The sequence below is a fragment of the Abrus precatorius genome, unplaced genomic scaffold (genome assembly GCF_003935025.1).
Source record: "Abrus precatorius isolate BTA unplaced genomic scaffold, Abrus_2018 Scaffold11, whole genome shotgun sequence".
In the NCBI taxonomy this organism is placed as follows: Eukaryota; Viridiplantae; Streptophyta; class Magnoliopsida; order Fabales; family Fabaceae; genus Abrus; species Abrus precatorius.
Genome location: NW_020874303.1, coordinates 16,049,997 through 16,062,296, shown reverse-complemented (window position 1 = coordinate 16,062,296; position 12,300 = coordinate 16,049,997). Strand labels below are relative to the sequence as shown.

At 32.4% G+C, this 12,300-nt stretch overlaps 1 protein-coding gene across 5 annotated transcripts; it reads left to right on the top strand.

The window, feature by feature from the left end:
- The first annotated feature begins 7,892 nt into the window (after positions 1 to 7,892).
- Positions 7,893 to 11,785, top strand: LOC113854582 (probable isoaspartyl peptidase/L-asparaginase 3). Of its 5 annotated transcripts, none has more exons than XM_027485667.1 (7): positions 7,893 to 8,024; positions 8,185 to 8,356; positions 9,226 to 9,290; positions 9,403 to 9,795; positions 9,874 to 9,932; positions 10,299 to 10,403; positions 11,262 to 11,785. In XM_027485667.1, exons 1-7 carry the CDS (start codon positions 7,932 to 7,934, stop codon positions 11,479 to 11,481), a joined length of 1,107 nt encoding a protein of 368 aa, XP_027341468.1. In that variant the 5' UTR covers positions 7,893 to 7,931; the 3' UTR covers positions 11,482 to 11,785. The 5 variants fall into 5 exon arrangements, with proteins under 5 accessions (XP_027341468.1, XP_027341469.1, XP_027341470.1 ...); XM_027485668.1 differs by having other exon boundaries at positions 7,904 to 8,024; positions 8,185 to 8,342; positions 11,262 to 11,669; XM_027485669.1 differs by lacking the exon at positions 7,893 to 8,024 and having other exon boundaries at positions 8,298 to 8,356; positions 9,392 to 9,795; positions 11,262 to 11,669.
- The last annotated feature ends 515 nt before the right edge of the window (positions 11,786 to 12,300 follow it).

The window sequence follows — 12,300 nt, the reverse complement described above, 5'->3', positions numbered from 1 at the left end:
CTGTCGAATTATTACAGTACATTCTTATCGACTTTTCTATATTGTCAACAATATCAAACCCTAAGACAAAATTCCACAGACACAAAATATGAATAGTAGTCTTAAAGTATGCTACAAATTCTACTTTAATGGTAGACATAGCAATAATAAATTCATTTATGTTTTTTCATGAAATTGCACCTCTAGCTAACAAAAAAATGTCGCAAAAGGTCGATTTTCTTAAGTCTACACACTTAGCATAGTCTAAATCTAAGTAACCAACCACCTCTAAGTGACCAATTTTTTTACAAGTAAACAAACAGTCTTTGGTGCCTTTTAAATATTTAAATACTTTCTTCGCAGCCTTCCAGTAGTCCATTTCGAGATTACTTTGATATTGGTCTAATATTCCAACAACAAAATTGATATATAGTCGAGTGCATGTCTAAGCATATATTAAACTCCCAACCACTGATGCATAAAGAATAGATTCCATTGTTTCCGTTCTAACTCATTCTCGGGACATTGCGTTTCACTAAACTTGTCTTGCTTTTGAATTGAAACCACCCTTAATGAACACTTTTCTATTTTGAATTTCTCTAAGACTTTGTTAATCTAGCTTTTATGAGACAACCACAATAATTCTTATGATCTGTTATAGAATATTTCTATTTCAATCACATCGGCGGCTTTACCCACATTTTTCATCTCAAAGTTCTTAGAGAGAAACTTCTTTATATCACGCAATAGCCCAATATCATTAGTAGCAAGAAAAATGAACTTGCTTCCGTTAATTCGTATAGATACACATTGAACTTAAGATACCATTGTCTAAAAGCTTGTTTCAACCCATATATTGACTTCTTTAACTTACCAACCAAATTCTTATTTCCTGTGGTCAAGAAACCATCTTGCTAATTGTAACATCATAAAATCAAAAGTCTGTACAATGTATCTTTTATTCTTAATCATTTGAAATAAAACATCAGTTTCTGAATATAATGAACTTATTATAAGAAATTAGTGAAATTTTCTTTCTAGTTTTCATATTTAGATGAAAATCTCAAATTCTGTAGTGCTAATATAATAACAATTGTAACACCTTACTTTTTATAAATTTAAAAAAAATAAAAAAATAATTTATCGTACAACGGAAGAACAAATCAATTTTATTCAATTCTTAAAATATAAATACGCGAGAAAAATTTGAACTTTTCTTCAAACGAACATTTTCACAATATTTTTAGTATTTTCACTATTCCATTATCATATTAAATCATAGATATTTAAAAGAAATGAAGATTAATTTATAAGATAAAACGAGTAGTATAAAATTACAATGACATTGCAACTTTCTTGAAAAAAAATTCTTTCGTAATACTTTGCCAAATTATAAGGAAGGCATTTTTCATAATTCAAAAATTTAATATAAAAGTAATAGGATTAATGAAATCAATTAATGAATATTATAAATATAATCTAAATTATTATTTACAATAAATTCTATCAAACCTATCGAGGTTTACGTTCATCATACATTATTTATATATTAGAAAATTAATTATAACTAAGATTTAATAAAAAATTTCATAACTCTAAATACAATTTAAAGCTTACAGAGCAGATTCTTCCTTGTTGCACTACTGAGGATATGATCCTAGAGTAGATATTCCTTCATTTTAAATTCCTGAAAAATGGTTGTAAGGGTGAGCGATCACGTTTTCAATAATTCTTAAGTTTAAAAATCATTCAAATTTAAACAAGAAATATAGATTCTTATGCCAACATATTAAATAATTTTGTTTTCAATACAAAATTTATAAACATTAGCAGCAACAATCATGTTAATTATACTTTAAATCATGCACCGACATAATATCAATCAAAGCGTTTTACTAACATATAGTTCACATATTAACAGATTATTCTATCATATCATCATTACTTCTAACATTTATAATTTTTGCAGCACTTCATTTATTTCATACCAAGCAGTATGTTATAATAAGTGCATTATAACCATATTAATTAATGCATTATAATACATGTATTATAATTACACCAGTCGATATATTACAATACCTGTGTCATAATTACACTGATTAATCTGTTATGATTCACCTATTATAAACACACATCTCACATATTCACATTCATTTCCTCTGAGATCTCTTGAGGTCTTATATACGTATAGATAGCTGCTGGTTAGCCGCAACAACAAGGATGCAACGTGTGTTCCCCTAGCCCCTTTTAGCAAATGGATAGTCAGGAGTCTCGTCAGGAGATAAGTGTGTGGCCTGTGAATGCTTTTTCTTTCAACAAATCAGTGTGCACTCTTTTGCAATTAGCATTCACCACAATTATTTTTCCAAAATTTTTCAAATCTTCTCCGGACTTTATACTCCTAATGTATCTCTGTAACTATCTATACAAGGTCTCAACATTTCATATTCCATACAATTCATCATCATTTTCCTTTCCTCTTGATAATATCAACAACTTAAATTCAACATACACGGATGCAACGTGTGTTCCCTAGCCCTTTTTAGCAAATGTATAGTCAAGAGATAAGTGTGTGGCCAGTGAATGCTTTTTCTTTCAACAAATCAGTGTGCACTCTTTTACAATTAGCATTCACCACTATTATTTTTCCAAAATTTTTCAAATCTTCTTCGGACTCTATACTTCCAGTGTATCTCTGTAACTATCTATACAAGGTCTCAACATTTCATATTCCATACAATTCATCATCATTTTCCTTTCCTCTTGATAATATCAACAGCTTAAATTCAACATACACATTCATTCACATCAGCTCTTTATTCATGAATTTTGAGTAAATAGACATTAATATACAAAACAATCAAATACATTTAATGAGAACACAAATTTACTAACTTTCACATTCCTCATTCATTAAACACAAACTCATATTTATCACACTACAAAATTTTAATATTAACTATTCATCAATCTATTTCACATCAATGAAGTGTGCCGAAGGTCAGTCATTCTCGGATTCAGACCAGTTACGCATGTTGACACTCATTAAGCTAAATCACAAGAAAAATTGCCAGAAGTTATGCTCTCCCAGTCTTTTTATAAAATCATCTATCCTGAGGTTTGATCATTTTTCATCCTTTATTATTCAAAATCATAGTCTAACAATAATTATATGTACATATTAACATTAAAGTCACAAACTTTCTTAAAAATTTGTTTTACTTCTAATTTCTGTTAGAAAATCCTAGCCAGGTATGTTCAAAAATAAATCATCATGCTTTTACTTTCCAAAGATCCCAGTTAATGAAAACTTTACTATTTAGCTCAAAAGTACTAAAGTTTCTAAGTCATGGCATAAAATAAGAGTTAGAGTTTGGGATCTACTCCCCTTACCTGGAAATGAGTCTCTACTATCAAATCCTTTTAGAGGTCAAGAGGGAAGGTACAACACGTCCAAAATAGAAAGTTTTATTCAAAATGTAGAGATATTCCTAAATATTGCACGATGAACACTGATTGAGGAGAAGAAAACTAAAGAAAAGAAATAAAACTAGAGGTCTGAGCTCTAAGAAACTTACCTTGTTCTAAATGTAATAGACGTTTGAGCTCAGATCTAAAAGGGATTTGAAGTTTGAAAGAGTTCTCCCTTGAGAGAGGAAGGAAAGAGAACAGAGAAATTGAGGAGAGAAGGTTGTCTAGTGAGAAATGAATGTTTTTCAGGACTGGAGTTTTATAAATAACCTTCTAAATTCACGTGATCTTGCTTGAGGGACCAAATTCTCGCTTGAGTGAGATCTACACTCGCCTGGGTGAGCCTTACTCGCCTGAGCGAGACAAGCAGACAGTCAAATTACTTATTTCTCTGCTATTCTTACTTGAGCGAGGACACTTTCGCTTAAGCGACGATACCTCACTTGGGCGACGAACATCTCGCCTGAGCGAGATATGTAGACAGTGGTCTCCCCATTATTTTTTGATATGCTCGCTTGAGTGAGCTCTATCTTGCCTGAGCAAGATGGCATCTAGAGAACATGATATTTCTTCTGTGGGTTCTCATTTGAGCGACCCATCTTGCCTGGGCGGGATCTCAGCTCGCCTGAGCGAGATCACCCTCGTCTGGGCGAGGTGACAATTGGGCTACATTTATCCTATTTCGTTTGAGCAAGAAACATCTCGCTTAAGCAAGATAGCCTTTCAATATTGCATTTTTGCATGCTATATCTTACCTAGGTGAGATTTACCTCGCCTGAGCGAGATCTCCTGTACTAAAACTCTTCCAAAAGTCTTCTATACACTCTTCTCAATGCATTCTAATATTACCTAATATTAAACAAAACATAATTTACCAAAAAATGAAAAGAGGATGTTACACTAATCCATGTAAACTCCTTTTTCCAAGTCAGCATTCAGAAAGACGATCTTTACATCTATTTGGTGAAGCTTGAAGTCATAATGAGCCACCAAAGTCATAACAATTCTTAAAGAGTCCTTAGAAATAGAGAGAAAGTCTATTTATAGTTTATGTCATCCTTTTGAGTATACCCTCTAACAACAAGTCTAACCTTATGTCTCTCAACATTATCTTTTGAGTCTTATTTGGTCTTAAAGACTCACTTGCAACTGATTCATTTTAAACCTTCATGCAACTTGACTAATTCTCATACCTTGTTAACATTCATTGATTTTAATTCTTATTTCATGACATTTAACCACTTTTTAGAATTGTTACATTCCATAGCTTGCTTAAATGAGATTGAATCTTTATCAATACTCAAGTCACATACATGCTCAAGTGAGTAAACCACATAATTACTTGAAATAGCAAGTATCTTTTGCCTTGTAAACCTCCTTAATGCTATCTTTTGTGGTTTATCTTCTATTTGCTCGATTGTGAATTGTGAATTGTTAGCTAGTTCATTTTCTATACCTTGCTCTTGTAGGTTTGGAATATTAATTTGTTGTTTCGATATGTTGTATAATTGTGACGCAACAAGAGGGACAATAACTTAAGAAGCAATACCAACTGTAGGAGTTTTCTTATGTATCTCTTTAATTTCCACCTTTCATATTTCATTACTTCTACTAAGTTTACCGTTCTCAATGAACCTTGCATTTCCAGACTCAAGTTTTCTCAAACTATGGTTAGAACAGTAGAATATGTACGCCTTTGGTTTCTCGGGATAGCTAATGAAATAATCACTAATGGTTCTAGGATAAAGCTTTTTTTCATGTTGATTATACACCTTTACTTCTGCTAGATAATTCCAAACATGAAAATGTCTTAAATTGGAACTGCCTTAGTAGGAACTTTATTAAGCATATATGCACTCTTTAATGCTACATCTATAAAGACATATTTACATAATTGTAACTCAACATTCTCTTAACTATTTTCATAAGAGTACAATTATGCCTTTTAGTCACACACCATTTTGTTGTAGTGTGTCAGTCATAGTGTATTGTGCACATATACCTTAACTCTCTAGAAGTTTTGTAAACAAATCTGGACGTTGTCCGTTTTCATAAGATTTTTCATAATATTTACCACCTATCTAACCTCACAAACTTTGCCTTTCTATTTAATTATTTTTCCACCTTATCAATGAACACTTGTAAGACATCCAGTGATTGAGACTTTTCTGCAATATGTACATATCAAAATACTGTTAATTGTCATTAATAAAGGTAATAAAGTATTTTTTACCACTCTAAGACTGGATGTCAAATTGATCATAAATATCAATGTGTATCAACTCTAGGAGTTGATTACTTCTTGTAACTGGATTCTTTGATACGTGTTTGGTATTATTTTTCTTTAATACAATTCACACATACATCCCATTCAGCAAAATCTAATTGAGATAAAATTTTACTTTTCATTAATATTAACATCCTAAGCTTTGATACCACAAGAGAGCAAAATATTTATTACACACATTCAAATTACTACTAACACTGTTCTCAACATGAAACAAAGATTTAACAAATTTAACATTAAAATTGAAATGATATAAGCCATCTATTAATGTAGTAGAACCAAAATAAGTGTTTATCTAAAGAAAATGCACAGTTTCTAATCTTAAAATTAAAACCAAATTTGTCTAACTTTGCAATAAAAACTAAATTCCTAGCAAATTTAGGAACATTAAAAATACTTTTCTAGATCTATACAACAACCAATATGCAAGATCAATTTATAAGTCCTTATTCTTGCTATCCATGCCTTCATTATGTTCTTCATGTACAAAAACTTTTCAATTCCGCTTATGGGTTGGATTGAAAGAAATCCTTGCATTACATGTGACACATGAGTAGTTACACCAAAATCTAACCACCAAGTATTATTTGGTACCTCAATAAGATTTGATTCAAAATATATTGCAACATAGTATATACCTTTCTTTTTGAACCAAACCTTTCTATTTGGACAATCTTTCTTGAAGTGGTCAATCTTCTTGCAGAAGAAACATCTTTGACCCTTCTGGATTTGACCTTCACGAACCTTTAATAAGACTTTATCCTTCTTGTTCTTCCTACTTGGCTTAGCCTTGCTGCTACTATCTCTTTCATGAAATGTGAGATGGACAAAGTGATCTTTCACATTTTTTAGCCTCCCTTCCTCTTGAACCAAAATGACCTTAATTTCCTGTATGTTCCACTTATCCTTAATTATGTTATAATTCAACTAGAATTGGTCAAATTTAGGAGAGAGTGAATTCAAAATGAATTGTACTAGAAAAACTTCTTTAACTTTCATGCCCATTAATTTTAGCTTTGCTGCTTGATTGATCATATCAGTCACATGATCATGAATATGTTGTGACCAATTAAACTTCTAAGTAGTTAACTCAGTCAATAAGGTACTTGAGATGAACTTATTAGTAATGTTCGACTATGCATGCTCTTTTACCTTTGCCATAAATTTCCTAGCATTCTTAGTTTTTTGCATTAATGATTTCACATTTTCAACCGTAGTCATTTTTACTAAGCTCAAGCTCAACCTATTAGACCTTTTCCAAGTCTCATAAAGAGTCTTTTCGTCTTTTGTACTGATTTCTGTAATATTTATAGGTTTTTCTTTCACTATGATTGCTAGGTCCAAATCCTTAACACCTAGCTAGAATTGAACTTGCTCGACCCAATCATCATAGTTCAGTCCATTGAACTTGATTGTGCCATCGACCATGCCACACACATTCATAAAGATTGCAATATTTAATACACGCTTAATAGTTGTATGAACCTTGAATTTGATGATAGTAATTATATGAGAATCTTAAGCCTTAGGGTTCATAATTATTTAATACATATTCCTTTCTTAGGATTCATTACGTAATTTTTATCTTTAATTTTACTATTATAAAATTAGTTTTTTTATTGATCTTGAATTTCATGATTCTTATATAATATATAAGTTTTCTTATAATTAAAAGTTTAGAGAGCACTAATCTAAACTTACTATATTTTAATGTGATCTCTCTTTTGATGTTTTTTAAGATAATAATATTGTTTTCAACTCTTCTTTTCTCCTTTAACTTTTTAATGATTGAAAGAAAATACTCTTAACTAATGTAAAATCATGAAAAAGAGAGAATAACCATAACCTTATTTTAATAATGACTCTCTTATTTTTTTTTAATAAATAAATATTTTTATAATTATATCCTTAATAGTTTTATATTAATATTTAACAATCATAACATTAAATTTTTAATTAGAATAATTCTGCAAGTTATACATGCTACTATATATATTATTAAAATAATTCAACACAATTAACTATTATTATTTAATTACAAGGACTATTTTAAAAAATAATTACAAAATTAAATTCAACCAAAAAAAAAAAGTTTATAAGGACTAGTTCAAGAGTATATTTTTAAGAAAGTAAATTTATTTTGTTCCATTCAATTCATCTTACCATTGATAGAAGCTCAATCATCATCTCCATGGCTGGAAAATCATCCTTCATTCCGCCGTCAAAGCATGGCAACAGCACCCCACTCTTGAACTTCATCTTTCTCTTCCCTTTACTCTCTCTGGTATCGAACACACCATAACACGCTCCTCTCTCTTTACTCTTTTTCGTTTCTGTCATAACACTTCCCAACATTCAAAATAAGCAATCTTGGCCAAAGTCTTAATCTTTTTCCACTTTAGGTAAATTTTGATGTGATGGGTGTTGTTTGTGATTATGATCAGGTTTTGGGACATGAAACTATGGAATTGGAACAGTATCCATTGGTTGTGAGCACTTGGCCGTTTGTTGAGGCTGTGATAGCTGCATGGAGGGCTGTTGATGGTGGCTCTTCAGCTGTGGATTCTGTGGTTGAAGGTTGCTCTGCTTGTGAGGAACTCAGGTGTGATGGAACAGGTTGGAACTTCACTGAATGTTTGGAAGAAGATAACGTTGATTTTTCAATATGAATTTTGACACTTATTTTGTCTTCTATTGAATGGAACATTTTAGCGTTATGCGGAGAGTAGATTGCATGGTTTTTAGTGTGAAAAATGGTAGAATGTGGCTAAGAAGGATTTTTGAGGACATTACTTATTATAGGAATTTCACAATGAATAATATTTCTGAGAATTTAGGTTTTAACCGAATCCAGTGGTGTCATGTGATCCATGTAACCTACTTCATCAAGTGGAATTAATCTATTATTGTTTTCTTTATTGAATGGAAACTTTTTATTTTTTGAGTGCTTGATTGGAATAATGCTAGTTCTAAGTTGTTGAATGTATGGGAGTGTTGGAAACAATTGTGAACTTATCTCTCCATTTTGTGGTTCTGAAGTATTTGATAATTGATTTTGTCTAGCAGCTTCTTCTTCCATTCTTGTTAAGTGCTTATCGGAATGATACCAACTCTGGGTTCACAAAATGATATATGCTTGACTTTATAGCCGGGGTCTTGTTATGTTATTGGTATGCTTTATTAATACAGGAAATTTATGCATACTTTCCAACTCAGTGAAATTTCTGTTCAAGTTTGACCTGTTATGTTGTGGTTTATGAACATAACTCGGAATATTGTAATAAAGTTTGCTTGGTTGTAGGAAAAGGAGAGTTGTGAAAATTTCTCTTTATTTTACCCCTATAAGAATGGTTTAGACAGAATTTGGATGCTATTTTTATTCTCTCTATATAGCGTGTAACTATCTTGAGAATTGGTACTTTTGGTGTTGTATGTTAATGGTTAGTATACTTTGGCATGCCTTCTGACTATCCTATTCTAAACAGTTGGTCCGGGAGGAAGTCCTGATGAGAATGGAGAAACTACAATTGATGCCCTTGTCATGGATGGGGTAACTACCAATTGGCATGTTCTGTAGCTGCTAATTATTTTGCGTCTTGCATTACACTTCTTCATTCATTGGCATGATTTTTGGTCCTATATTCTGGTAAGGGGATACATAGGTGACTATGGAAGTAGGAGCTGTCGCAGCCATGAGATATGTAAAGGATGGAATCAAGGCTGCCAGGTTAGTGATGCAACATACTGAACATACTTTGCTGGTAGGAGAGAAAGCATCTGAATTCGCTATTTCAATGGGTCTTCCGGGACCAACAAACTTGAGTTCACCAGAATCTGTGGAGAAGTGGACCAAATGGAAAGATAGTCGCTGCCAACCAAATTTCAGAAAAAATGTAGTACCTGCAAATAGTTGTGGTCCTTATTGTCCAACAAATTATCTGGAGCATCCATTTGAAACATGCTCCAATACTGGTCAGATGCTTACTAGTAATTGCAGATTACTTCGTGTTGGTCTTCATAGCCATGATACTATATCAATGGCTGTTATTGATAGAGTAAGATTTACCATAAATTGATTTGTAATTTGTATATATCATATTATCAACGCAAATGACACTTCTTATTTGGCATAGATGGGACACATTGCCGTTGGTACATCAACTAATGGGGCAACATTCAAGATTCCTGGAAGGTAATATTGTGAGTGCCAGTATTAGTAGTGGATAGATCTTCTCATTTCTTGAATGACCAAAATTTTCTTTTCTTCCAAGCTATATTTTATCTATATTTTCTGTTGTGACATACATATTAACTCTCATGTCTGCTGTGCTTAGCTTGAGATGGGAAGGCTTTAGCAATTAGTGTCCTGTCTTTTATAACTCGGTGTGGGGAGTGGTTCCATTTGGGCCATTGCTATTTGCTTTTGTCAATTCCCAAATACACATCATAGATATGTACTACATACACTGTTAATGCAGCAGATATCAATCATCTTTAATCTGTTCTCTAGATGCTTTTTGTAAGTAAGTTTTCTTTAAATTTTTTCCTCTGATTACAGGGTAGGTGATGGTCCCATAGCTGGATCCTCAGCGTATGGTGTTGATGAAGTTGGTGCATGTTGTGCAACTGGTGATGGTGACATCATGATGCGCTTCCTTCCATGGTAGCATGGAAACTCTAGTTTCTCTAGTTTAGATTCTGAGTAGCTTTAGGTTTGCATGTCTTGATCTTTTACTTTTTAGCATCAAAATTGTTTAGCGGTATTAGTCCAAACAGAAAGGTCACCAACTACCAAAGCAAGTAACATCTAATCTTTTTCAATTTAAATATGGGAGGAGTATCAGAGGATACATCAATATTCACCAAGGAGCTAATGTTTTGATGTTTAAAAATTGGCTTGATTCCAAATGCTGCTACAAGTTAATGACATTTGCACCAACCTTGTGATTCAAATAAGTCTTGCTTGTTATACTAAATTAAAGAGAGAAAAGAAAAAAAGAACACAGAATTTAGGGTAGATGTAATTTTATGAAGCCTGGACTCTGCTCTGGAGTTGTTTTACCTGATCTTAAAATTTTAACCCCAGCAGAAGCATAAAAACTGTATAATGAAAAATAAAATTACGAAGTCAGTCTTCGGTGTCCAAAATGACATGAAAGGACAAGAAAAAGAAGGAAGTTATGATGCATAATGGCATATAAATTTTTGTATTAAAATTTAAATGTCTGATCTTTCATTACTGGTATGACAGTATCTGATGCTCACTAAAGCTTATTAATCTTGAGGAGAGACTTACTGTTTGGGGTGAGCATAGCTGATCCATCATGTAATGTTTGCTTGGTTATAGCTAAATGGTAATCCTTTTGTAACCAGAGGGTATTGAAACTTGTTTTTTTTTTTTCTTATCAGCATTGACCTGAAAAAATGCATTCTTTACCCTGTTGGTAGTTTCAGTTTAAATTACTTCTCATGTGTTTTCTCTTACGAATATCAGAATTAACACTTTTCTATTCAATTTCAGTTATCAAGTTGTGGAAAGTATGAGGTTGGGAATGGAACCCAAACTTGCTGCTAGGGATGCAATAGCACGAATAGCAACAAAATTTCCAGATTTTGTGGGAGCTGTTGTTGCCCTTAATAAAAAGGGGGAACATGCTGGTGCCTGCCATGGTTGGACATTTAAATACTCAGTTAGGAGTCCTGCCATGAAAGATGTGAAAGTTTTTACTGTGCTACCCTAAAAGAAATACTGTTAAAAAAAATGAATTTCTTCCATGCTAATTTTGTTGGTGGAGGAAAACTGATGGCACAAAAGTTTGCTTATATTGTGATATTATCCTTGTTTCTTATATCAACTGCGCTATTAACATTGATTGTGCAAGATTGATGATTGCATGAATATTTCAGACAACAGGATTTCAATGATGTCTGCCTTTTATTTAGTGTCTTACACGAAGTTAGTGTTATTGTTGTGATTGTGATAGTGCATAAAGGATAAACAGAGTGCTTGACTTGAACGTGGATCGACATGTCTCTTATCACATCAGAATTTATTGCTAGTTTTTCACCATCTTTTCTCTCGTGAGATTGTATGGCTATATATAAAGCTAAAGCTTGTTTGACGCAGAAACATGCTAATTGAGGTGGATCACAGCAAATACTAGCAGAATAAATATCTTATTTTAGCCAATATCACTATTTATGGCCATAAACTAATCCAAGGAAAAACAAAATCATGAGTGATTTATCATTCACCGTATTTGGTAACCCAGCAATACACTATCAACCCACGACGATTTCATGTCAGTTGCCAACACCCCTTCTCTCTAGAAGAGAGAGAGTGGAGGAGAAAACGGTTAAGGAGTTGAATTGTGTCTGCCACCTTATCTGTGGCAAATATCGGTTCAAGATAGTTGAGCATTTTTGTTTGGTTTTCATGAAATAGAAAGAAAACCAGCTAGATCTGGGGGACCAAGAAAATTTTAACATCAACTTCATATATACTTGAAAACAACCCATAAGAGCAATGTACTTTTATCTGGAATTGCTAACTACATTCA